General features: G+C 43.8%; 1 protein-coding gene across 2 annotated transcripts in view; it reads left to right on the top strand.

The window, feature by feature from the left end:
• MYRIP (myosin VIIA and Rab interacting protein) overlaps window positions 1–27,440 on the top strand; it is a 208,961-nt gene that overhangs the window by 88,730 nt on the left and 92,791 nt on the right. The window contains exon 3 of one of the 2 annotated variants that reach the window (XM_047770482.1): window positions 15,353–15,574. In XM_047770482.1, coding sequence (XP_047626438.1) covers window positions 15,353–15,574 — 222 coding nt within the window. Of the gene's footprint in view, window positions 1–15,352; window positions 15,575–27,440 lie in introns of those variants that run through there. The other variant, XM_047770486.1, reaches the window with a different exon arrangement.

Below are 27,440 nucleotides of genomic sequence, written 5' to 3' on the forward strand. Positions count from 1 at the left end.
GTTCCCACTTTGGCCCCGGTTTTCTCTCCAAGAAAACAGGAGAGTGTGTTAGGAAGGGGAGAGGGCAGTGGACTGTCACTGTGACTCCAGAATCAAGAGGTGGCTCAGATCCAGAGGAGCGTGGGCTGGAAGGCAGAGATGGGGAGAGAGCTCTTCAGCGATGTTGGTAATTAGAGCAGGACCCTGCAGGACACCTGACATCACAGCTCTCCATGTGGACACTCAACCTCAGGAAGCCTGACAGTTGCAAAGCCAGAAAACACACTCATTCCAATCAACCCCCCAGAGTGGCATTATTAAAGGTCTGAGAAGTGTACAGAACTGTGGGTTCTCTGTGGTCGGTTTTGCCTCTCTTCTCATTTTCTTGTGTCCAGACAGGTCCAGGCAACCTTCGGGATGCAGATGTGGGGGGATGTTTCTAGTGGTGATTCCACTGAGTCAGTCTGCTTCCTGAGTGTTTTCTCTCTCCTCGCTCAAAGCTCCTGCTGCCTGCCCCTGCCCCAGGGCTGGCTGGGGTGGGCAGGACTCACTGTCAGGAAAGCCAAGGCCAATGGAGGAGCAGGGAGGGGGAAGAAGTAGCAGCAGAGGGATTCCTTGCTGGAGTGAAGCTTCCAGGAGGGTTGAGAGCTATGTCAGGCAGACAGGGAGTTCAGAGCTGTGCAGCTCCCTTGGGGAGCTGGCCAGACTCTGCCGCTGTTGAGGCTCTGTTCTGGGCAGGGCCACCATACTGCAGGGATGGCTGGGGGCTTCCTGAGAAGCCCCACTGAGAAACAATCTGAGATGGGCTTCAAGGGCACAGAGGTCTTCTGGATGGACAGGGCTGTCTCCTGGGGTCAGAAATCCCTTACATCACTGGAGATGCCATGTCCTGGAAAAAGACTGCATTTCCCAATGGTCCCATTAAGTGGTCACATGGATGCTGTGAATCTCACTACAATGATTTTTTTAAAAAACAGTGACTTTATCACATGCCCATGAGGTACCAGTGCTGTGAATGTGTATTTCTAGTCTTTCCAACAATTCTGTGAGGTGAACATTATTGGCCCCATATTACAGATGAGTAAAACTGAGGCCAGAGAGCTGAAATACCAGGTCAAGAGTCTTTCTCAGGCCTCCTCATGCCAGACCTGGGCTCTTCATATAGCACTTCCTCAATAAAGATGATTTTCCTTTCTCCATACCAGGAAGGATGAGCATAGGATAAGGAATGCTGTCCTGGCAACTAGAAAGGAAGGACAGCAAAGGAGAGAATCCTAGAAAGACATCCAGTTCTTCAATGGCAAGCCAGTTAGGGGGGCTCTATACCCAGGCAGGAAAAGGCCAGTGAGACTGGGCAGTGCTGGCCATTTTGAAGCACAGAGCCAGGAGATTTCTGGGAATTCTGCTGGACAACAGGCCAAGGAAAAAGGGCAGTGCCAAGATGTGAGGAATCTGGCCAACAGGAACTCATGAAAAGATGGCCTCAGGAAGTGCCTGCCAAGGTGACAGCAGAGTTTCCTCTGGCATCCAGTGCCTGGAGAGGAGGGGAAAGGGCAGAGGAACCCCGGCCACTGTGGAAATTCTAGAAGGATGGAGTCAAATGGTAGTAAGTAGCTGTGACCAGTTATAGACCTGACAGGCCTGTGAAGTGAGGGTTCCTGATAGACAGGCCTCCATGCTTCCCTTTGGATCCAAGAGAAGAACAGAGCAGCCCTTGTGAGCCAGTGAGCTAGGAGGCATCAGACTCTTGAAAAGAAAGTTGCCCTATGACCTGGTCATTTTTAGACCATCCTCACATCCAGCTCCACTCTGTGGTGGGTTTAGCATGTTTATATATATAGTACTGTGCTTTGCATTGATTCCCTAGCCTAGGTGGTAGCTTCAAGTTGACATCTCTCCCCTGCCCTGCCACCACTTTGGGGATTATTGACTGCTTAGTTATGGACATTCTGCTTTCCTTTCCATTCCATCTTGCTCAGAATCCTGCCACTCTCCACCTCATTACTCAGCCTCCCTTTCTCATCCCTACTTTGCTCTCACTCTGCTTGACACTTGATCCTGCCCTCCTTTCTCAGTCCATCTGCATATAAGAGAAAACCACAAAATAATGATAAACAGTGCTGAAACCAAATAGAATGTATTTCTCTTTCACATTGAAGAAATTCAGGGTAGGTTCAGGACTAGTGTGATGTCTCCCCCATATCACTGAGGAACCAAGAGCCTTTGTTTCTGATCCACACAACTTTCCAAGGTCAAATCATAGACCTAGATGGCATCTAGAGTACACACCATCCTGAACAGAGTTGAGGAGAAAGCAGAAAGACAAAAAGGAAGCCCCTCCTGGCTGAGTGAGCTCCCTCTCATCATCCTGTGTACCACACTCCCTTCCACTTTATCTCATGAGCCAGAACTTAGTCACATGGCTGCATGTAGCTGCAAGGGTGCTGGAAAACCTGGTATTGATTCTGAAAGGCAATGGCTCAGCTTAAAGTCATTGTTCTGTCAATGAGGAAGGAGAGAAGAATGGATGTCTTACCACCCCTCCTTCTACCCCTCCTTGCCTGCAATGACCCGGCACCCCATCAATCATGGATTGAGTTTTCCTTCTGGGTTCAGTGTCTTAGGCTGCCTGAGTATGGAAGAAAATTAACACATGTCTGACCTTAACACAGCACCAAGATCATAGCCAGGCTTTGGATTTATCCCTCTTCTCGCTGGACAATGTCACTTCCCAGTGTGTTTGCTTAAGCCTCCTGTGTGGACCCAGACACCTGCCTTCTTATTATGCCCAAGGGAGGCAAAGCACTGCGGCAGCTGAAGGTGGATGCAGTTTCTGTCCTGAGTTCTTTCCCTTTTTGTTTAATGAACCCTTTTTTCTTTACTGACAGAATTAGAAGCAGCAGAGTGGAAATCCTGGGGCATATGGAAGATAAACAGTCCTCACTCCAACTTTAGAAGCTCTTTTAGGCAAAAAAGGAAAAAAAGCAATTAAATACATAAAACAAGAAAGCTCAAAAGCTATAGCCTCAAGGTATCCTCATTCAGTGACTTTCAATCTAAGTAAAGGAACCATTTGAAAAACAAAACCTCAGGCCAGTTCCTAGCATGTAAAGATAAAAAAGGGGTTTTTTATTTTCATAAATTTATTTTGCATTCAAATGTATAAATATTTATTTATAAACCCCATGAGTTAAACAATGAAATGAAGCCATATTAATGAGTGAAACTATATGAAATCAGAACTTAATAGATGTAGTCTTGTAACAATGTAACTTTGTATGTATTTTTTTCATACAGAAAATATTTCATAATATGTTGGGGATCTCAAGACACATGGATAGTTACACTATTTCCACTTTGTCTCACAACTTCAGTTATGCTCCTCTGTCCAGTGTAAACAGCAAGAGCAAGTTTCTTTGAATCTGCCCAGCACAAGCACACAGTGGTCAGTGACCCTGGACAGCTCAGATAAACCCACTGATGGCTTCAAAATATTAAAATATAGTACAAATTGTTACTTAAAGTGGGATCTGGCTGCTCACAGGTCAAAAGCCAATAAAAAGGCAAGGTTTGTGGAGAAGAAAGTCTGTTTTATTTTGGAGGCTGGCAACAGGGTGTGGGGGAGGCAGGGAGGGTGGACTCCTGTCCAAAGGCCAACTCCCTCCACTGACAATCAGTGGGCAAGAGCCTTTATAAACAAAAGGAGGGGGCTACAGTAAGAAACAGCACAGTCAGCTCTAACAGTCCTCCTGAGACTGGTCAGGGAGCAGTCTGACCAGCATCATCTTGATTGGTTTAAGTACAGCTAATCTTCATTTATAGGGGCTGTCTGTTTCTATTTCTTTGAGGCCGGTTCTCAGGATTGTGGCAGCTTAAAGTCATGACTACACTACAGTCTGAACATCATGTAGTTAACTTCTTCCACCTGGCAGGGGTTACAGTCTTTATAAAACAGCTCAAAGGATATGGCTCAGAATATTGTCTACAGATGTTTGACTTTGCTTAATGATTAAACTATTATTATTTAGTCTTATTGGACTGCTTTTCTTTGCTTCTACATTTTCTCACTTCTCTGGTTAAACTTATTCTTTGGCTAAAGTTCCTCTACAGACAAAAGGCAGGTGGAGGACATGGCAGGAGGACCATAGGGTCCTGCTCCATTTTAATCCCCCTTTTCTTTGATGCTCCTCAGTCTTGAGGAGAGACAGGTACAGAACAAGAAAGTGGATAAAGTTTTCAATAGATTAATCATAAACTTGGCAGAAAAACTTGGTTTTAGTTCGATTTCTGTTCCAATTTTCCCCAACTCTTTGAGTGAATGGGGCAACTTCCTGCTGAAATGGGGCATGGTCCTGCCTAATTTGGGAAATGGACATAGAAATGGAAATAATTTCAAGTTCCAAGCTTAGTATCAATATTTTGTATTATGAAAATATTATCCCTCTGATTACTTTGTCACAGTACCTGGATATTTGAAAATTAGTAGACATATTACAATGAGGATAATAATCAAAATGCATATTTTTTATTGAAGTTATCTGTCTGTGAGTCTGTTTTTGTTTTGTAGATAGGTCCATTTGTGTCATATTTTAGATTTTGCATTTAAGTGATATCATATGGTATGTGTCTCTCTTTCTGACTTCACTTAGTATGAGAATCTCTAGTTCCATCCATGTTGCTGCAAATGGCATTATTTTGTTCTTTTTTATGGCTGAGTAGTAATTCCATTGTGAATATGTACCACATCTTCTTTTCTTCTTTTAGGGCTATATCCACAGCATATGGAGGTTCCCAGGCCAGGGGTCGAATTGGAGCTGTAGCTGCTGGCCTACACCACAGCCACAGCACCTCGGGATCAAAGCCCCATCTGCAACCTACACCATAGCTCATGGCAACACTGGATCCTTAACCCACTGAGCGAGGCCAGGGATTGAACCTGCATTCTCATGGACCCTAGTCAGATTCGTTTCTGCTAAGCCATGACAGGGACTCCCTGTACCACATCTTCTTAATCCATTCATCTATCAATGGACATTTAGGTTGTTTCCATGTCTTGGCTATTGTGAGTAGTGCTGCAATGAATATAGGGATGCATGTATCTTTTTGAATAAAAGTTTTGTCTGGATATATGCCCAGGAGTGGGATTGCTGTATCAATGGTAATTCTATTTTTAGTTTTCTAAGGAACCTCCATACTGTTTTCCATAGTCACTGCACCAATCTACATCACCACCAACAGTGTAGGAGGGTTCCCTTTTTTCCACATCCTCTCCAGCATTTGTTAGAGAGTTTTTTTAAAGGAGTAAGTTTTATTTTATTTATTTATTTGTCTTTTTAGGGCCGCACCCATGGCATATGAAGGTTCCCAGGCTAGGGGTCGGAGCTCTAGCTGCTGGCCTACACCACAGCCACAACAATGCCAGATCCGAGCTGTGTCTGTGGCCTACACCAGAGCTAATGGCAACACCAGATTCTTAACCCACTGAGCGAGGTCAGGGATCAAGCCTGCATCCTCATGGATACTAGTCAGATTCTTTTCCGCCTGAGCCACTATGAGAACTCCAAGATTCTTTAATGATGCCTTTCTAACCAGTGTGAGGTGGTACCTCATGGTAGTTTTGGTTTGCATTTTTCTAATAATTAGTGATGTTGTATATCTTTTCATGTGTTTTTTGACCATCTGTCTGCCTTCTTTGGAAAGTTTTCCAAGGAACCTCCATACTATAGTGGCACAATTTACATTCCCACCAGTGTAGGCGAGTGTAGGAGTGTGGAGCGGGTTCCCTTTTCTCCACACCCTCTCCAGCATTTGTAATTTGTAGACTTCTAGATTCATCTTTGTATTATTTGCTGAATGTGGTTTTTTTCCTTCATGGTTAAAGCAGATGTAGTGTGTGTTTAATAGGGCCACAAACAGGCTGTCTGGGTTAGCCCAAAGTTCAAATTAATCATGTATAAGCCAGAATGACTTCCTTATACATCAATATGTGAAAACTTCTCTCATAATTTCCTTTTAATTGCAAATCTTTCCATAGAAAGCACTGATAAACATTTTTTCCAGCATTCTCAGAGTGGCTCAGTTGCCTGCTCCAGGTCCATTCATGTCCCTTGGTTCTAGGCCTACTTTTTGCTTATATACTGGCCTACTTTTCACGTTGGGGAAAACTAATCAGACATATCAAACAAGAACAGAGGTATGCTGATGGATAAAAATTATATAAGGCATACATTTTATCAATTATACCCAACTGTCACACAAATATTGTACATGTGCTTCAAGCAGTAGACTTAAAGCCAGCAGTGACACATCATAAATAGTTAGATTTGGTGACAACCTCACTAGACAGTGTTCTTCATATAACTTCTAGAACACTTATGTTAATGATATTTATCATACAGTATAAGCTACAAGTGTTTATCATTATCATTTGACAGTGTTTTCCATGTATTTGAACATACCAAACAATACTAATTAGCTTAGAAAAACTTTGTTCTCTTAACAGAGAGAAAACCAAACGCAGTTTTGTGTCAGTTTACTATTAGTAAACAAAATTTACTTACCTAATTAAATTTGATCTAATCTTTTTTTTTTGGTCTTTTTTTGCCTTTTCTAGGGCTGCTCCTGTGGCATATGGAAGTTCCCGGGCTAGGGGTCTAATCGAAGCTACAGCTGCCGACCTATGCCACAGCCATGTCTGCAACCTACACCACAGCTCATGGCAATGCCAGATCCTTAACCCACTGAGCAAGGCCAGGGATCGAACCCACAATCTCATGGTTCCTAGTCAGATTCGTTAACCACTGAGCCAGTATGGGAACTCCAAATTCGATCTAATCTTAATCTCAACAAAACTCCTTCCTCGAAGTTCCTGGGTTTTTTTTGTACAAACCGTTATCACTCTCTGTATCCATATTAATTTGTCCCTTATTTGTTTTCCCATACAGGAACAACCACCTTTGGGACAAAATTATTCTTCCTTTATCCCTCAACAAAAATATTTTCATTTTTCATACCTTGTTTCACCAACGACACATACCCTATTTGTTTTACAACTGAAATGCCTCCCTTGTTATTTCACTTATTATAATTTTTAACCTTCAAAAGACTTTAACAAAACTAAGAACTGCTGAACTATTAATTGAACTATTTAATTGAACTATTTGTTATGTCAGCATTTTCTGTTTGACAGTCTTAAGAACATAACCTCAGAAAACATACATTTTTCTCCATAGCACAATTTCTCTTTAATGTGGTACAAGATGTATGTGTTTAATGAACCCAAACATTCATTGGCATTCTAATAATTAACCCAAGGCTGAAGCCTCAAGCAAAGTGGGATTAAGAGCTAACTTCAAGCTTTTTCCTAGGCATATTTTTGCTCTCTCAGGGTCAGAATTCTGAAAGCAGTATTTTATCAAGCCAGCTTTCTAACTTCATATGCAAAAAGAACCAGTTTTGGACTTTCAAAAGAGTTTCATCTTAACCAATTCTCTCTGGAGTCTGAAGAGTACTGTTAGCCACACAGTATTAAAAAAATATATCTTTTTCTTAGACATAGGTTCATAGCTAAAATTTTTCTTAAGAACTGAACCTAAATTTCCCATTTTATAAAAGGCAACAAGAATACCAATCACACAAATGGAATACCCACTCACCAGAAGACCGAACTGCCACAAATCCTCCACAAAGATGACCAATAGGGAATCCCAAAGAAACAGTCCCTAGTACACACCGTCCTGCACGGCAGACACACCTCAGAACCAATTGGCAAAAGGCCCAAACAGCGCCTCGTGCTCACAAACAGACCTCGACAGCAGACACATTTCTGAACCAACTGGCAAAAAGGCCCAGATAGCACTTCATGCTCAAAAGCAAAGTTGGCGGCGTGCACACCGAGGTACTTACTCCGTCTTGGGGCTCATCAGCTGGTCCAGATGCATCTTTCTGTTCCATGGAGGGAAAGCAGAAGTTGACAATCAGTTCTGAGCAGGGGTGAAACAGAGCAGATTCCCCAAACAAAAGGTTTTGGCAGCTGTAAGGAACGCCCCCAAAATCCCCCTATGTGGCCATCCCAGCACAGTCATGGCTGCCGCTCTGCGGCTCTACTCGGAAAACCTGGGCTGGGGCGGGGAGGGGCGGGGGGCAGATCTCGATAGCGCGGAGCCCCACGTGCATGCCTAAACAACCAAAAATGGGTCCAGCTGCTTGCCACTCTGAAGCCACTAAAGAGTCAAAGTTGGTGGAAAGGAAATTTTATTTTTGAGGCTGGCAACCAGGGAGTGGGGCTGGGGGTGGGGTGGGGAACAGACTAATATCCAAAGGCTGACTCCCACCACCAACAATCATTGTGCAAGAATTTTATAGGCGGAATAGCTACATGTAAGAAACATCAGTCAGTTCTGACAGTCATCTTGAAATTGGTCATGTGATGGTCTGATCAGCCTCATCTTGATTGTTTCAAATACAGCTAATCTTCAGTTCCAGGAACAGTTTTTTCCCCGTTTCTTTGAGGCCAGGTCTCAGAATTGCAGCAGCTTCTGCCATGGCTACAGCCTGGTCATCATATAGTTAACTTCATGCACCTGGTGAAGGTTTCTCTACAGAACAGCCTGAAGGATATGGCTCAGAATATTATCTATAGCTCTTGAGGAGGAACTAAAGATTCTTGACTTTTCTTAATGATTAAACTGTTATAATTTAGTCTTGTTGGACTGCTTGTCTTTGCTTCTGCATTTTCTCACCTCTCTAATTAAAGTTATCCTTTGGCTGGAATTTTTCCAGGACAAAAGGCAAGCAAGCAGAAGACATGGAGGGAAGGACCTTAGAGTCCTGCTGTGTCTCAATAACATGTTTCAATGTGATCTTGCTTTTTCTTACAACTTTATAAATAATAGTTAAGTGTGTTCAAAATGAAATGAGTTCCCGTCATGGTTTAGCAGTTAATGAACCCAACTAGTACCCATGAGGATGCAGGTTCGATCCCTGGACCCACTCAGTGGCATTGCCATGAGCTGTGGTATAGGTCACAGGTATGGCTTGGATCTGGTGTTGCTGTGGCTGTGGCGCAGGCCGGCAGCTATAGCTCTGATTTGACGCCTAGCCTGGGAATCTCCATGTGTTGCAGGTGTGGCCCTAAAAAGCAGAAATAAAACAAAATTTTAAAAAATGAAATGAAACCTAATGGCCATGGCAGCCCTGGAATATGGCGAGCATGAAAAAGCAAGGAAGAGGCTTATTTCTAACAGTTGATATCTGGGAGAGGGGACTATAGCAACTGTACTCATATACTAGTATATATCTTATATACTAGATCTTGTTTCTCCTTTTTAAAAATGATGTGTAATGTGTAAAAGCCAATTTCCATAGGCTGTAATAGGGTTCAAAAATGATTCATGGTTTTTATGAAATTTGCTGCATTTTCCTTCTGATGATTAATAAAGCTTTAGGAGACAGTTTTCCTTTCACTAAGCATAATGTGGTCTTCATCAGAGTAAACACAAGAAAATATCGGGCTATGCATAGGGGAGTGGGTTGTGGAGGAGGCAACATGATGCTCATTCTTGCCAAAGAATGAGAGGTTGAGAATGCAGGGGTCAATAAGGTCATATGGAATGGGGACTTTAAAAAATCCTGACCATGGCGGTGAGTGATTCGACTCTCTGAAAATGTGCCAGTCAGGGTTCCATCAAAACAGGGGTTCCCTAGTGGCTCGGTGGGTTAAAGATCCAGCATTGTCACTGCTGTGGCTCAGGTCACTGCTATGGTAGTGCGGTGAGTTAAGGATCTGGTGTTGTCACTGCTGTGGCTCAGGTTGCAGCTGTGGCATGGTTTCAATCCCAGGCCTGGGAACTTTCATATGCTGAGGACCAAAAAAAAAGGGAAAACATACTTTTAAATTATCATGACTGTTATTATCCTACCAATTGGCTTCACCCTCTGGAGCCTTGCTCTTAAAAGCATCTGTAACATTCCTGGTAGAGGTATTCCATGATCAATCCACTACGTCCCCTCCCGTTCACTCTGTAGTCTACAGCAGTGGATCCTGTCCCCCTCCCCAGAGTGAAATGGCTTTTGTTGGGGGCACTCGTGACCTCCGTGTTGCCAAATCCAGTGGAATTTTCGCTGCTCTCGAGTCTGACACGGCCGGCCATTCTCATTCTAAAACATCTTTCTTTGGTGTCTTTCTCTGTTTCTTTGTCTGGCTTCACGTCTTCAACTTTTTGGCCTGAGTTTAGATGTTTGGGGTTTCCCTGGCTTGTTTCTAGGCCCTCTTCTTTCCCCCTCGCTGCCCCCTCTCACCATATTTATGAAGCTGAGTCTGAAGATGATACCCAAACTTACACAGCTGCCCCAGATCCCTCCTCTGAGATGCTCGAATACCTGTCTGTAGCCCATGTAGCAAATCCCTTTAGATGCCTCACAGATTTCACTAAAATATGCTTTTATCACAGTCTTAGCTTGCTCCACAGACGGCTTCACTCTCCACACAAGCCAGGAACCTGGGAATGGTTCTTGGCTCATTCTTTCCCTTCACCCCTAAATCAGATCTGTCAGCATCTGTCCACTCCTCTCCATCTCCTCTGTCCCCACCCTGTCCAAGCCTCAGTCATCCACCTAGGTTACTGCACTGCTCCCTAGGCTTCCACACATGGCTCTCTGGAAGTCAGTCTTAATGTAACAGCAGTTACATTACAGTTTCATTACAGGATCAATGAAAATTGGATCCTGCTCTCTTCCTATTCTCCACCCTCAATTACTTCCCATTGCTCAGTGGCATAAAATCCAAACTCCTTTCCAGGGCCTGTGTCTTGTCTTCCCTTCCCCTTCCCTAACATTAAGCTCTTTTGCTCTGCCTGTTACACTGTGGGTTTTTTTTTTTTTTTTCTGTTGGGATAGCCCCTTCTCAACCCATAGTCTTAAATGCCACCTCCCTGGACAAGACTTCTGTCACCACCCAGTCTAAAGTAGGTTGCCATGTCATTCTCAAAGTGCCCTGCTTATTCTGTAATAGAATACCTTACAACTCATAACCATTTATTTTATTTAGTTTCTAATCATTTGAATCCCTACTTTTTTTTTGTCTTAATTTTTGTCTTTTTCTAGGGCCACACCTGTGGTATATGGAGGTTCCCAGGCTAGGGGTCTAATCAGAGCTGTAGCTGCCGGCTTATGCCAGAGCCACAGCAACGCCAGATCTGAGCCGTGTCTGTGACCTACACCACAGCTCATGGCAATGCTGGATCCTTAACCCACTGAGCAAGCCCAGGGATCAAACCTGCAACCTCATGCTTCCTAGTCAGATTCGTTAACCACTGAACCATGATGGGAACTCCTGAATCTCTACTTTAATATATGCGTCATGAAGGAGAGGGACTATGTCATTTTCTTTTCATTCCTAGTGCCTGGAATAGTAGGTACTCAGTGAGTGTGAATTGAGTGAATAATTGACAAACTAGACAATAGTGCCTGTGACCCTGAAGTGGTGGCTCATGGCTATGGTCTAGAATTATTGTCTCCTGTATACCAACAAGTGACATATATGCCATCACTTCTCCCTGCTACACCCATGGTGAATGCCGCTAACTTGGGACACCCTAGCCCTGCTGAGCCTGCCTGCATTCTCAACACCTGGTGAGAATCAGAATTGGCATGGCAGCAGACTCAGAAAGCGTGAACTGTTCATAAGCTTTGCAGATGTCCATTGCAAGAGTGATGTATCAAGAAGAAGCTAAACCAGATGTTAGGTGACATTGCTGAAGACCAGGATAAACGTGTTTAACATCATTAGTCATTTGGGAAATGGAAATCAAAACCACAGTGAGTCACCACTTCACATCCACTATTATCCAATGCTTAAGCAACAAATCACTATTGGGCCTTCTTGCCGGTTACTATCATAAAGCCTTCTTGACACAGAAACAAGTGTGATCTAATGTTATGGATTCTAAGACCATTGGATTTCTTGCTAATCCAAATGAATATGTAGTATTTGCTTATGATTGTTTTGCTCATTTAAAATCTCTGGCAACTCTGAGGTAGGAATTACTGTTGCCACTCAGTAAGTAGAGGCTCAGAAAGATTGAAGGGCTCTTTGGGAAGTGACTGAGCTCTGATGTGCACCCTAACCTCTGCCTCTGAACCCATAACTCTTTCGCATACGGTTGATGATTCGGGTCCCTGGTCCTTTCCAGGACATTTCAGTGCAAGTCCCTGGTCTTGCACACTTATTAGTTGATTCTGTAGTCAGCCACTTGGGCTATTCTATATAGTCCTCTTCAGTGACTTCTTCCATGAGGGCAGTAGAATCTGAGAAGAGATGGTTGAGAAGCCTGTGCTTCAAAACATCCTATTTGCTTGGAACAAAATCTGGAGAGGTAGGTATGGTTTTATTATTAGCCTCTCAGTGAGTTTTTAAACACCATTGGAGTTTGCAGTCCTGTGTATCAGGAAACAAAACTCCTAAAGCTTAAGTGAACTCGTGGATTGAGTTCACAGAGCTTTTTTGATCTCCAAAGACCTTCCTTCCTGGGTGTTTTATCCCATTTAATTTAGTGTCTTTGAAATATCAATAGAAGAAGATCAACTGCTGAGGCTGTTCTTATATTGTTTATAGATGTCAGAGCTATTGAAAACTCAGCTCATCTGTTCTAAATCTGAGGGACTGGATAACAACATTCTCATGCCTTAAGGGAAAAAAACCTCTGTCCTGTTTCCCTGTAAATATTCAATTCAGCCAAATATATGTATAGGATATTTTACCCTGTAGATTTATCAGCTGGCCTGATGTGGTCTCCCCATCCAACACCCAAGCAACAATCATCTGGCACTGCACTGCAGAACAGTAAGCCCTGTGCATATGTTGACAGTAGTATAAGCCAGCTTAGGCACCTAAAAGCTAGACCTGCAAACACTCTTTAAAGTGTCATGGGAAGATGTTTATGATGTGTTGTTGTTAAGTGAAAAACTAGATTATAAAACTGTACAGTTCTAGTAGCAGGCTAGGGTGAGCTAGTGCAGCCCTTCTTTGTACTAAAAATACCTACAAATACTACTAAAATATAAGGGTGACTATAGGAAAGAGAAAATATTTGCAAATCATTTATCTGATAAGGGACTTGTATCCAGAATACATAAAGAACTTTTATAACACAGCAATGAAAAAGACAAATATTCTAACTTTAAAATGAGTAGGAGATTTGAATAGACTTTTCTCCAAAGGATATGTACAAATGACCAGTAAGTACATGGAAAAATGTTTATTATTCATCACTAGGGAAATGCACAATTAGATACCACTTCAACCCCCTAGGATGTTTATAACAAAAAAGGCAGACAATAACAAGTATTGGTAAGGATATAGAAAAATCAGAACTCTCAATATGGCAGATGAGATGTGAGATGTCCCAGCCATCTGGAAAATAGTCTCGTAGTTTCTTAAAAGTTTAAACATAGGATGGTAAAGGTTTTACCACATGATATAGTAATTCCACTTCTGGGATTGAAAAAATATGTCCATATGAAAACTCGCACGAATGTTGATAGCAGCATTATCCAAAACAGCCAAAAAGTAGGAACAACCCAGATGTCCATCAGTTGATGAATGGATAAATAAAATATGGTATATCTGTAAATGGAATATTACTTGGCAGTAAAAAAAGAATGAAATTCTGATACATGTTTCAACATGGATGAACCCTGAACACATGCAAAGAAAGAAGCCAGACACAAAAGGCCACATATGGTCTGATTCCAGGAGTTCCTGTTGTGGATCAGTGGAAATGAATCTGACTAGCATCCATGAGGATGCAGGTTTGATCCCTGCCTTGCTCAGTGGGTTAAAGATTCAGCATTGCTGTGAGCTGTGGTGTAGGTTGCAGACATGTCTCAGATCCAGGATTGCTATGGCTGTGGTATAGGCCGGTAGCTGTAGCTCCAATTCAGCCCCTATCCTGGGAACCTCCACAAACCACGGGTGGGGCCCTGAAAATACAAAAAAAAAAAAAAAAAAAAAGGTCACATATGGTATGATTCCACTCATATTGAACATCCAGAATAGGCAAATTTGTAGAAATGGAAAGTTGATTAGTGGTTGGCAGGGGCTGAGAGGAATAATAAGCAAGATTTAAAACTCAGAAGCCATGGAAGAACAATTAAAAATTAAATGCTTCTAAATGATGAAAGACAACCTAAGTGAAGTTGAAAAGACAAGTGCAAAAATGAAAGAAAATATTTGCCATATACATCACAGATTTATCTGGGATGAATTGCACAATCACAAAATGGGTACATAAAAAAGGAGCTTTTTGTTACTCTTTGCGGGTGTCCATTTTGGAAGAAGAACAAACAATTCGAACTTGCCAGGGCGGAGTAACTTGGTTACTTCTAGTTGGCTGTATCCTGCATAATTCATTGTGTTTGGGGAAGACCCTTGCCTCTCAGAGTTTCTCCCTGCCTTCTCAGAGTGGAGAGAGAGCTGTGTACAACGTCATGTTAATATGACTAGTGTGTCCTGAATGTCCATGAGCTCTTTGGGAGAAGGGGGTTAACTTTTATCCACCTCTGAAATCACAGTGTTTAGGATTAGCCCATCACCCAGAAAATCTTCATTGACTTACATTGATTAAAAGCTTTTAAATATCCCTGGTGCTTCAGTTTCCAGGGATATTAAGGGCCAGGATTACATTTATCATATTCCCAGCAGAGCTGTTGTGAGGATTAATGTTTTAACACAAATGATCTTCTGCTCCTTTAAAAAGGCAATAATTAAGCTAAAGGGTGTTTTGAAATGTGCCTGGTTTTGTTTTGTTTTTGTTTTTGTTTTGTCTTTTATCTTTTGTCTTTTTAGGGTCTCACCCATGGTATATAGAGGTTCCCAGGCTAGGAGTCTAATCGGAGCTGTAGCCACCATCCGCAGCCACAGTAATGCCAGATCTGAGCCAGGTCTGCAACCTACACCACAGCTCACGACCAACACGGGATCCTTAACCCACTGAGTGAGGCCAGGGATCAAACCCACAACCTCATGGTTCCTAATCAGATTCGTTTCTGCTGCACCACAACGGGAACTCCAAAATGTGCCTAGTTTTATAACAACTTGTGTTTCAGTCTAGTGTTTAAAACATAAGTAAGAAGGTCTTGCGCTTTCTTATAGAAAATATGACGTATAGAAGAACACAGAATTCATCCACCATTAGGGTTCCTATTATGTCAAGCCATTGGTCTTTCTGAGCTGTGTGGATTTACAGGAAGATCCGATGACATGGCAGCTCTTCGCTCCGGAGGGCCAGCCTGGGGTGCATTAGGGAGGGAGCCCACCGACCTGACATGCTGCTGTTTCTCTTCTCCTCCCCCCTTCCCCCACCCGGCTCCCCAGTGAGATGAAGCAGAAGCTGGATGAGGAAGGCAGCAAGTGTAGCATCCTCTCCAAGCACCAGAACTTTGTGGAGCACTGCTGTATGCGCTGCTGCTCGCCCTTCACCTTCCTCGTCAACACCAAGCGACGCTGTGGGGACTGTAAGTTCAATGTCTGCAAGAGCTGCTGCTCCTACCAGAAGCACGAGAAGGTGTGGATCTGCTGTGTGTGCCAGCAGGCGAGGTGAGTGGCGCAACGTCTTCTTTCAACCAGCTGGGGCAGCTGTGATTGATCGGCGTCATTTTTTAAGAAAGAGGAGGATTCGTAAGGGATCTTCCGCAGTCAATGCAGATAGAACACTCCTAGATTTGTTTAATCGCAGTTGGCAGAAAGGGGATGCCAAGGAGAAGTGGGGAATTTTGCTGATTTAATTTCGAAGGATGTCATGTGAGGACATCTCCAGGAGTCGTGGGATTATTATTGTCCGAAATCAAAACAGATGGAAAAGTCGAGCTCGTGCCTTGTTTTTCCATGTTATTCAAGGCCATCCTAGGAACCTGCCCAGGAAAGAAGTCTGTGACCCATGTGGCAGGTTTTGTTTCTTGAAGTTTCTCTAAGGCCCAGTTTGATAGAGAAGTACATTTGGGTCAGAATGCCTCAGAGGAATGGCCTATAGGCTGACAGTCTTTCACATTTTGAAGGATGCCTCAGGAGAGTTTATTTATGTAGTGACAAGCTGTCTAACCCCTCGGCATTGTGGAAGACGCATCACCAAGTTCATCGTGTGAAACATTTCAGGAATATTTTGACTTGAATCAAGTATGGAAATTTTCAGATAAATAACAGCTTTTAAAACCTGCCCAGTTTCTTGAAGCAAAAAAAAAAAAAAAAAAAATTACTTTACAACTGATTGTTTAGACTTTGAATACCTGGCAAAAGCCTGGTGTTTGGGGCACTTTCTGCTGTCACCCACTTTGTCCACCAGTTTCTCTGCCCCTCATGCAATCTGAAATTCACCCCTTGGTTTAGAAATGATTTGGAGTTCCCGTTGCGGCACAGTGGAAACGAATCCGACTAGTAACCATGAGGTTACGGGTTCAATCCTTGGCCTTGCTCGGTGCATCAAGAATCCAGCATTGCTGTGAGCTGTGGTGTAGGTTGCAGACATGGTTCGGATCCTGTGTGGCTGTGGCTGTGGCCAGCAGCAGTAGCTCCAATTAGACCCCTAGCCTGGGAACTTCTATATGCTTCGGGTGCAGCCCTAAAAAGCCAAAAAAAAAAAAAAAGGAGTGGTTTACTTTGGGTATTAGTCTCCGGGACATTTTTTCAGCATATTCATATTCAAGCAGTTGGATTTTAAAACATTGTCTGAGTACATGAAGAATACAAATGTGTGTGTGAAATCCCAATAAAACAATGAAGTTGCAGGAAGGACCACTTTTAGACACGTTTCACTCCCTCCTGCCCATGATGTACTTTTCCTTTCCTATGTAAATTAATCCCATTTTTAGTACATTGGTTTGATTTTTAGCTGTCAGCGTCTTAATACCTGAACCCAAAACTGGAGTCTGGGTCAATTAAGAAAGATGTAGCCAGACCTTACTTAACTGAAGAAGCATTTTTGTTTGCATTAGTTTGTTTTAACCTCTCAACCACCATGAAGTATGGCCATGTGAAGCAAATATTCCAGTTTTGCAGCTGAGAAAATTGATGTTTGCAGAAGCTGTTATGACGTCTTTCCTTTTCACTGGGAGCCCTCAAAAGCCATGTTTGCACTTAGTAGCTTTCCATGCAGGTTCTTGACTCAGAGATGCTCTCCTGGGCCTGAGTCTAGGGTGTATTCACAGAGCAGGAAAACTTTGGTCCTAGATGCAGCTGGAGTATGCCATGATGCTAAAAGTGGTTATTAGATTTGTCTGTAGCTCAAAAAAAAAAAATAAACCTTAACAAGAGCCCAAACCAAACAAAACTAAAAGGGGTCTTGAGACTTAAAATTTGTTGAGGTTCTCAGGAATGTAATCATCATCATGAAGCTTTTATACCTTAATTCCAAGGGAAATGTTTCTCCCTGATGGATATCTCTGGGCTTATTGTATTACAAAGGCCTCGGCAATGTTTATGCAGAATTGCATTTGCTTCCCTAAAAACCACATTCTGTCGATTTCTGTTTTCTTCTCTAAAATTATATGCAGGATCTTCAAGCCAAGATGTGTGTGGATGTGTGAGAGCCTGTGAGTCTATTTCAGTGGGACAAGGTCAAGGAAAGTCATTTCTGATATTGTGTGCACCTCTAATAATAATATAAAAGTGCTTCTCTGTATCCTTTTATTTTTGACCTTGGGACAATCTCTCTCTCTCTCAAGAGTTCACTATTAAGTACAGAGCATGGTGTAACTAGATGCTGAAAAACATGCCATGAATACTTGTTGCATTCAAAATTTCATCAAGAAAAAAATCAACATACTCAGCTTTATTTCTAGTCAAACTCTTTCCTTGCTTGGTAAGCTTTGAGACCTTATGCAAAATCCCTGACCTTTTGGGGCCCCTCCTGAGAAGCTGGCAGTGATTAGGGACCCCTGTGACACATTCCTCAGAGGGCCTAGGAGCTGGCCAATGAGGAGCTGACCTGATGGCTCTGTGCTGAAATTTGCCCATGTTGTGAAGGAGAGTGATTGTGTTCAGGCAACATCCTACGCTTGAACTTGTCACTGTAACTCCCCAAGACGGTTGGAGAGAAGAGGAATCTGCCTTTGCATATGACAGCTCCCCACCTGGCATGGGGCATGAGGCTAAAGGCCATAGAGAGGGCCCATTCTCCCTGTAGACCAGCCAGACTTTGTCCTGTTGCCATTTCTGCTGAAGGGCAGTTTCTAATCTCCCAGATCAAGTTACCTAAAAGTAATACAGGATGGGGTTTGAATTTTAGGAAATGAAAACCTAACTCAGCTGACCAGCATCATTCAATTTTAACTCATCATCGATCACGCCTACTGGCTTATGTGTTTCTCTGCCCAGAGCCGTTTCAGAAATGCCTTTCAGAAATAAAAGGCCACAGGGTGACATCTTGTGTGGTACAGATTCCTATGCCTTTCATTCCTGAGTGGTAGTGTCCCACCTCCATTGGTGTAGGCTCCTGTCTGCTGTCTGTCGAGGACACGCAGTGTTGAGTTGAATTCTAGCATGCTGGGGCTGTGGAGGCTTAAGTAGGTGCCACATAAATGCTCAGACACTCAGATGGAGCAGGGGTGAGCCTCGAGTAGAGAGGACTCCTCTTCTTCCTTTCAGCTGTAGTTTCTCGGATGTGAGCTTCAGGTAAGCTAGTGTGTTTCCAAGTAAGCTAGTGTCCATGGCACCTGCCCCATAGAGACAGGAGGTCCTTAGCAGCAAATAGTCATCTACCCATCAGGGAGCTGGTCCAGCTGAAGGTCCCCTCTGTGTTCACCTCTCTTTGCAGCTCTGAGCCTTCATCCCTTTCTTGGTGAGGCCCTCCAGGCTGGGGATCTCCCCAGCTGGGCCACTGAAGGGGGCAGCCAGTAACAGAGGGGGCAGGGCAGAGGAGAGTCTGGTTGTTAGGGTGAGACCCCAGAGTGTAGGCTTCCTGATCCAGATGCTACATCATGGTGAAAAAGTAAAACAGTAACCCCAACTACTTTTTAAAATGAAAGAATATTTATTTTCAATGTGTTATAATACCCCTTAATGGAAAAGAATCTGAAAAGAATCTTCATATACATGTATGTGTATGTGCGTGTGTAGCTAAATCACTTTGTTGTACACCTGAGACTAAATGACTTTTCTATACATCTGAGAAATCAACTATACTACAATAAAAAAAGGAATATGGTATTTCTGGGAGTTCCCATCATGGCTCAGTGGTAACGAACCCGACATGTATCCATTAGGATGCAGGTTCGATCCCTGGCCTTGCTCAGTGGGTTAAAGGATCCAGCGTTGCCGTGAGCTGTGGTGTAGATCACAGACACAGCTCAGAACCTGCATTGAGGTGGCTGTGTTGCCGTGAGCTGTGGTGTAGATCACAGACACAGCTCAGAACCTGCATTGATGTGGCTGTGGTGTAGGCTGGGAGCTGTAGCTCTGATTCGAGCCCTACCCTGGGAACCGCCATATGTCGAGGGTGTGGCCCTAAAAAGCGGAAGAAAAAAATATATATATATATGATATTTGTCTGCAACCGTGGTTCTGATGGTGAAAAATCAAGGACAACCCAGGCCTCCTCACGTTCAATTTAAATCACTAGGCACAATCATGAAGTATGTTCTTAGTGAGCTTGTATTTTATCAGAAATAATAGACAAGGATGGTTTAATGATGATTAGCGTCATGGCATTGTGCTTGTCACTTCTAATTCTCACATCTAATAACATGCTTGATCTACAAATTAGGCTGCGGGATTCTTGTCTGAGCAGCATCAATGGCCAGGTAGAGGAGGGGGAATTCACACAAGATAAAGGCTCTGTCTTGATTGTGTCTCCCCTTCCCAGAACTTCGCCCACCCTACTCTCCACCCCCCATAGGAAGACTTCATGCTAACATCGCCTGGGGAAGTCTGCACCTTCTACTCTCACCCTGGTAATGGTCCCAAGGATTGAACTTGCCTGGAACGAGATGACATTGCAAAGAGACATATTACATTGCATTTCAGAAGCTATAAATGGCTCTGTAAGCCTTAAAGTGGACTTGGTTCTTGCAGTGTCTTGAGCCCTGTGTTTATGCTCCCTTCCCCCGACTTGCCCTTCTGTGCTCATTCTGAGGACATGGCTGCTGCCACTGTGTGACTGCACAGGAGGTTGTTCTTGGGGCTCCAGGTCTCCTTTTCTTGAGGTTTTGAAACTGCCACTAACTTTTTTTGTTGGTGGTTTTATTTATTTATTTATTCATATTGAACTATAATTGACCTAAGACATCGTGTTGGAGGTTCCATTGTGGCTCAGCAGTAACCAACCCAACTAGTATCCATGAGGATGCAGGTTCAATCCCTGGCCCTGCTCAGTAGGTTAAGGATCCAGCAATGCTGTGAGCCACGTTGTAGGTCATGGTTGCAGCTCAGATCTGGCATTGCTATGGCTGTGGTGTAGGCCAACAGCTTGGATTCAGCCCCTAGCCTGGGAACCTCCATATGCCACAGGTGCAGCCCTGAAAAAGACAAAAAGAAAGACAGAAAGAAAAATGAAAAGAAAAAAGACTGTGTTAATTTCAGGCGTACAGCAAACTGATTCAGGTATATGCTGAATATATTTCCCTGTGCTATACAGTAGGTCCTTTATGTATTTTGTATTGTATTGTGTATCTATTAATCCAAAACTCCTAATTTATCCCTTCCCCCTTTTCCCTTTAGTAACCATAAGTTTATTTTTTTATGTCTGTGAGACTGCTTCTGTTTTGTAAATAAGTTTATTTGTATCGTATTTTATTTTTTAATTGCTCAATGAATTTATTACATTTATAGTTTTACAATGTTCATCACAACCCAATTATATAGCGTTTCCATCCCAAACCCCCAGAGCATCCCCACACCTCCAACCTATCTCATTTGGAAACCATAAGTTTTTCAAAGTCTATGAGTCAGTATCTGTTCTGCAAAGAAGTTCATTGTGTCCTTTTTTTTAGATTCCACATGTAAGTGATAGCATATGATGTTGGAGTCTCACTGTCTGACTGACTTCACTTAGCATGATAATTTTTATGTCCATCCATGTTGCCGCAAATGCTGTTATTTCATTCATTTTAATGGCTGAGTAATATTCCACTGAGTATATGTACCACATCTTCCTTATCCACTCCTCTGTCAATGAGCATTTAGGTTGTTTCCATGTCGTGGCCATTGTATATAGTGCTGCCATGAACACTGGAGTACATGTACCTTTTCAAGTCATGGTTTTCTCTGGATAGATGCCCAGGAGTGGGATTGCTGGATCAAATGGTAATTCTGTTTTGAGTTTTCCGAGGCATCGCCATACTGTTTTCCACAGTGGGTGCACCAGTTTACATTCCTACCAACAGTGTATGATGGTTCCCTTTTCTCCACACTCTTGCCAGCATTTATTGTTTGTAGACTTTTTGATGATGGCCATTCTGGCTGGTATAAAGTGGTCCCTCATACTAATTTTGATTTGTATTTCTCTAATAATGAGTGATGTTGAATATCTTTCCATGTGCTTCTTGGCCAACTGTATGTCATCTTTGGGGAATTGTCTGTTTAGATCTTCTGCCCATTTTTTGATGGAGTTTGTTTGTTTTGGTATTGAGCTGCAGAAGGTGTTTATAAATTTTGGAGATTAATCCCTTATCAGTCAATTCATTTGCAAATATTTCTCCCATTCTGTGGGTTCTCTTTTCGTTTTGTTTAGGGTTTCCTTTGCTGTGCAGAAACTTTTTAGTTTAATTAAGTCCCATTTGTTTATTTTTGTTTTTCTCGTCATTACTCTAGGAGATGGTTCTGAGAAGATATTGCTGTGGTTTATGTTGGAGAGTGTTTGGCCTATGTTTTTCTCTAAGAGTTGTATAGTATCCAGTCTTATATTTAGGTCTTTAATCCATTTTGAGTTTATTTTTGTGTATGGTGTTAGGAAGGGTTCTAATTTCATTCTTTTCCATGTAGCTGTCCAGTTTTCCCAGCACCACTTATTGAAGGGGGTGTCTTTTTTCCATTGTATATTCTTGCCTCCTTTGTCACAGATTAGTTGACTATAGGTGCATGGGTTTAATTCTGGGCTTTCTATCCTGTTCCATGGATCTCTATTTCTGTCTTTGTGTGGTACCATATGGTTTAGATGACTGTAGCTTTGTAGTATAGTCTGAAGTCGGGGCACCTGATTCCTCCAGCTTCATTTTTCTTTCTCAGGATGGCTTTGGCTATTCTGGGTCTTTTGTGTTTCCAAACAAACTTTAAAATATTTTGTTCTGGTTCTGTGAAAAATGTCTTTGGTAATTTGATCATTTGTATCATATTTTAGATTCCACATATAAGTGATATCATATAATACTTGTCTTTTGCTGTGTGGTTTACTCAGTATGATAATCTCTAGGTCCATCTGTCTTGTTGCAAAATGGAAACTGCCACTAACTCTTGATTCGGAGGTCCTGCCAGGGTTCTTTGCTGCTTGTCCTTGGTCAGCACCCCAAAGCCTCCAAAGATGACCTCCCCCCATTGATGCTGAGTTCTCTGTCCTTTTCCCCTTGATCATAGTCAGCTGTCAGGAAAGGCTATGAAAGGCATTCACCACATTCTGTAAGGGATCGGCACACCTCCCCAAATCCCTCTCCCAGGGGAATTTTATTTGCACTGGCCTGGGGCCATCTTGGGTCTGTCTTGTTATGTGTGGCTCAGACTGGTCACTCAGAACCCTGAGAAGGTTGAGAGAAGAGAAGTGAAAGTTGTGGCCCACTTCCTGAATGGGAGGCATGTCATCTGGACATGTCGTCCCAGATCCTTAGACAGCCTGCAAGGCAAGTATTGTCCTTGATTTACAGGGTAGAAGGTGGGCTCAGAGATCTGCTCAAAGTCATGTGGGCTTTGAACCCAGATTATTTGACTTTGAAACTCTCCATCTTTCCCCTGTCCCACTCCGCTTACCTGGGGGCAGAGGCCACCCCCTGCCAGGAGGTTTAGTCTGTTGATGTCTTGGGTGCAGGAGGTCTGGCACCTTGATGCATCACAGCTTTGCAGTTAGTGACCACTCCTCTCCATGGAACAGAGGCCAGGGGCTGGTGCCCCTGACCCTCAGAGGAGACCGTGGAAGCAAGTCTGTGGTTCCCGGCCAGCAGCTTCTGCTGATAGGCCTGTTCCTTCACTGCTGCCTCCACCCTTGACTTAGCATTGCTCCAACACAGGTGAGACGCCCTGAGCTTATCACAGTTTGCTTCTCTCTTAATTTCTTTTCTCAGCTTGGCCAAAACACCATTGTAGTTGAACGCAAAACCAGTGACAACAAATTTGCTTCAAACTCCCAGCTGTCTGGAGGCAATGCATCCATGTTTTCTTTTGCTCTTAAGATAAAGACAAAACTCTATGTCCCACAAAGGCACACAGGGTGGGTCCCACCTGCTCTTCCACCTCCCTCCCTCTTTCCTTCCCTCCCTCCCTCTTCATAACAGGGGTCTCTCCCCCCAGAATGCTGCCCCCTCCCTTCCTCTTCACATGTTCAAAGCTTATTCTGATTTCACACACCACCCCCTTGGCCACAGATTGTCATCAGGCAGGTTTGTGTTCTCTCCCACCCCCGCCCCTCCCTGTCCCACTCATTCATGTTCTAGACTCCTATTTTGATGCTCGCCCCACTGGAGTATAAGCTCCCTCTCTGTTTTGCACACCATATTGTCCACAATTTCTGGCACATAAGAGGTACTCAGCAAATATATCTTGAATGGCTGATTAAATGTTTAGTTCTAACAACAAAACTAAGAGGTAAGACTTCCCCTTTTGTGGGTGATTAAATGGAGGTTCAGGAGTTCCTGTTGTGGCTCAGCAGTAATGAGCCTGACTAGTATCCACGAGGATGCAGGTTCGATTCCTGGCCTCACTCAGTGGGTTAAGGATCTGATGTTGCCATGAGCTGTAGTATGTATAGGTTGCAGATATGGCTCAGATCTGGCTTTGCTGTGGCTGTGGTATAGGCCGGCAGCTGCAGCTCCGATTCACCCCCTAGCCTGGGAACCTCCATATGCCACAGGTGCAGCCCTAAAAATAAATAAATAAATAAATGTAGGTGCAGAGAGGTTGTGTTGGGATTTAAGGCCCGGTCCTTCTCTCTGAAGCTGGTGTTTGCCACCCAGTGACAACCCCATGTCCTGGCTCTTTGGTCCCCCACTGGCCTTCCCATCTTGGCTTCAGGATTAAAGCTGTCAGCTCCTCTGCTTTGTAGCACATGGACATCTGTCGCTGAGGTGTTGACTCCATGTTCAGACATCTTCCTTCCTTAGTGACTGGGAGCCCTCCAGGGACAAGAGCCTTGTGTTTAGTCACCACCTCCCCTAGCACCTGTCACTGGACCTGCCCGAGTACACTTTTAGCTCTTGGTAGGGGGTTTGGGAGTCCCACTGACCTCTGTTTCAGCCAGGCATTCATGAATCACCAGTGACAGAAAACCCAACCTGACTTGGCTCCAAAAAGAAAAGGGATTATATTAGCTGTGTTATCAAAGATGTGTTATCAAGGGCAGCTTTGGGTACTGCTGGATCCCGAGGTTAAACTGAACCTTCAGCACTCAGTTTCTTTATTTTCCATTACTTTTTGCCAAGGGACTGCAGTTTCACACTTCTCATAAGAGCAGGATGACGGCCAGAACTCTAACTTCTCCCTTCTCTCAATCACACATCCTTAGAAACCACCCCACTGACCAGTACTGAAAAAAGTCCTAGGCATGGCTCACACTGGCCTGACTTGGGGTCACCTGTCCCCCCTGATCTAATCACTGTGGCTGGGAGGAGGGGAAGATGCTGGATTAAAGCCCGACCCACTCTTGGAGCCAAGAGTGAGGTCAGCTACATCAAAGGGAGTGGGGTACCATTTTTATCAGGAAGCGTACCAGGCTCTGAAAGCAAGATTTCCACTACAACTCCCTTTTACAATTTCCCAAACTGACCTCACACCTTCAAACTGGGGTTTCCAGCGCTGTTTCCACCCTTCACAAGGATAGAGTCTGACTCCTAGTTCCTCCTGGGGTGACTTTCTCAGGCCTGGAGCTGTAAACAGAGCCTGGCATCTTCCCACCCTGAGCCAAGAGGGTGAGTCAGCCTCTCCTGCTGCCTACTGAGGCTGTGCTGCTCTGAGGTACCCCAGCTAACTAGGAGCCAACAGTCTCCCCAGTAGGGATCATTTCCTCCCGAGCAGAGCCAGGCTTTCAGGTACCCAGAGCCAGAAGGCAGGCCCTGACAAGGGGGCTGGACCCTGGGGGGCCTGCTGATCCTCTGCTCTCAGATGAGAGGATCCAGCCTTGCTTTAGAGCCATTCAGAGGAGAAAGTTCCCCAAAGCCTTTGACTGAGCTTCTCCCGGGAGCTGGGGGAGGTTCTTAGGAACTATGTAGGCAGGGGCTGTGTGTACAGTCCAGCCACTGTTTACAGCACACACACACACACACACACACACACACACCCTACCTCCCTCTTTTTTGCCTCTCTCCCTCCCCTCAGTTCTCTTTTTTTCTCACATACTCACAATATGCTCTCAAACTGAGTCCTTCCGGAATTCTCCACAGTAGCCTCCTCTCTTCCCTCTCCCCTTTCATCTGAGTGACCAATGAGGTCAAAGTTTTTTTTAACCCTTGTATATCAGCTCTGGCCACAAGGGGTGGCCCTCTCAGACCAGAATTTCTGTGTGATTTCATGCCAGTGGCTGAATAGAAAGGTGTCTGGACCAGCCTCAGGTGAGCTGCTGTGAGGGCAGCCTGGGAAGTGGGGTTCAGCCCAGCAGATTCTCCCAGAGCCCCATCTCAGAGCAGTAGGGCTGAAAGCATAGGGCAAAAGACATTAACATCTTTGAAATGATAAAAGCCTTTTTTTGCCAGGCAAAATGACAACCGTAAGAAAAATCTGGGCATTATGAGAGGCAGCATCTGTGCAGTTTGGCAAAGCCCCCAGGGTGCTGTTTGGGTGAAGCAAAACACTCCAGCCATCGTCCCAACTCCTCACTTTCTGCATCACTGTGGCTTGGTATCTGTGGCCCTGCCAGCGCCCAGAAAAAAGGCTCATCTGTTGCCATGGAAGCTTTCAACTTCTTCAGAGGCTGGGCCTTGAATCATTGCCTTTGCAAATAACAACAACCAAAAAAAGCTTGTGGAAAAGGGAAATTACTTTTCTGTATAATAGCTAACATTATTGAGATCTTATTCTGTACTGAATTGACATTCTAAGCATTCAGCCCCATAACTCTATAAAGCAGGTATATTACCCCCCATTTTACAGATGCAGAAACTAAGGAAAGATGGGTCAAGGAACTTGCCTGAGGTCTCACAGCTAGGAAGCGGAGCTGGGATTTGCACCAGGCAGGCTGGCTCTGTGGTTGGCACTCTGACCCTCTGCCCTGTGATGCTTTCAAGGACTCAAAAACCTGCAGACTTTCTAAAATCTGGGCTCTGGGATGCTGAGTTGAATCCTGATCAGTGGTTTCAATTTTGGTGAGAATTTTGTTAAAAAGCTCCCTCTAAAGCAATTTATACAATTTGTATTCAAGGCTTCTCTTGAGAGATATTTTTGGCTCTATACAGATGGAGTATATCTTTCTATTCAAAGCCCTGAAGTCCACCATGGTGGATAATGCTAAAATAAAATACCCCTCCCCAACCACCCACACACAAGATCTTTGGCCAGGTTCCCTCTGGAGGTGGGGCTTGGTAGCAAATCTGCATGATTTCCATCCCTGGAGGATGCGTCCTGCAATGTCACGCCCAGAGCTCAGCACCTCCTGAGTTTCTCTGAATAGAGAAATCTGCAGAGCCCTGGGAACCCTGCAGCACCCACTTGGAGATCCCTTCTGCTCCCAGTGGGGCACTGGAAAGGGATTCATGATCTACTGTCGACAGCATGGACTACAGGGGTGGTGCAGACCTTGCTCAAGATGAGCTCAGTGACTTAATGAGAATGGAAATGTTGCTAGAGGGACTCAGCCAGAATAGAGAATTCCACTGATCCTCACCTGCTGTCATCTGTCTAAGCAGCCCTGCGAACTCTGAGCTCAATACCATGCTTTCTTGAACTCAGAGTTCCTAGCACTTTCACCCCAAGAATCACCAGTCTTAATAGTTTGATGGGTCAGATGGCTTGCATTTGGCCCCATCAGAGACCACTTCAAGATTTCAACTTATTTCTCAAGTCAAAGGACAATATCAGCCTTTTTTTTTGAGATTTAAATTTGAACAGAAGTACATCAACTTCGTTTTTGATTTACAGAATATAAATGCGTTCCCACTTTTGTAAGAAGTAGCCATTGATTTTTGCATGAAAAAGAATGAGTGAGGTATTTGCCTTTTCAAAGTTGGCATTTATGCCCAGGATATGTGAAGGGAACCCATTTCTGATGCAATTCATTCCAGGAAAGTGTAAGCAGAATTTTGCACACAAGCATTTGCCTGGAAGAAAGGAACCCATCCACAAA

This window comes from Phacochoerus africanus, chromosome 1 (genome assembly GCF_016906955.1).
Source record: "Phacochoerus africanus isolate WHEZ1 chromosome 1, ROS_Pafr_v1, whole genome shotgun sequence".
Lineage (NCBI taxonomy): Eukaryota > Metazoa > Chordata > Mammalia > Artiodactyla > Suidae > Phacochoerus > Phacochoerus africanus.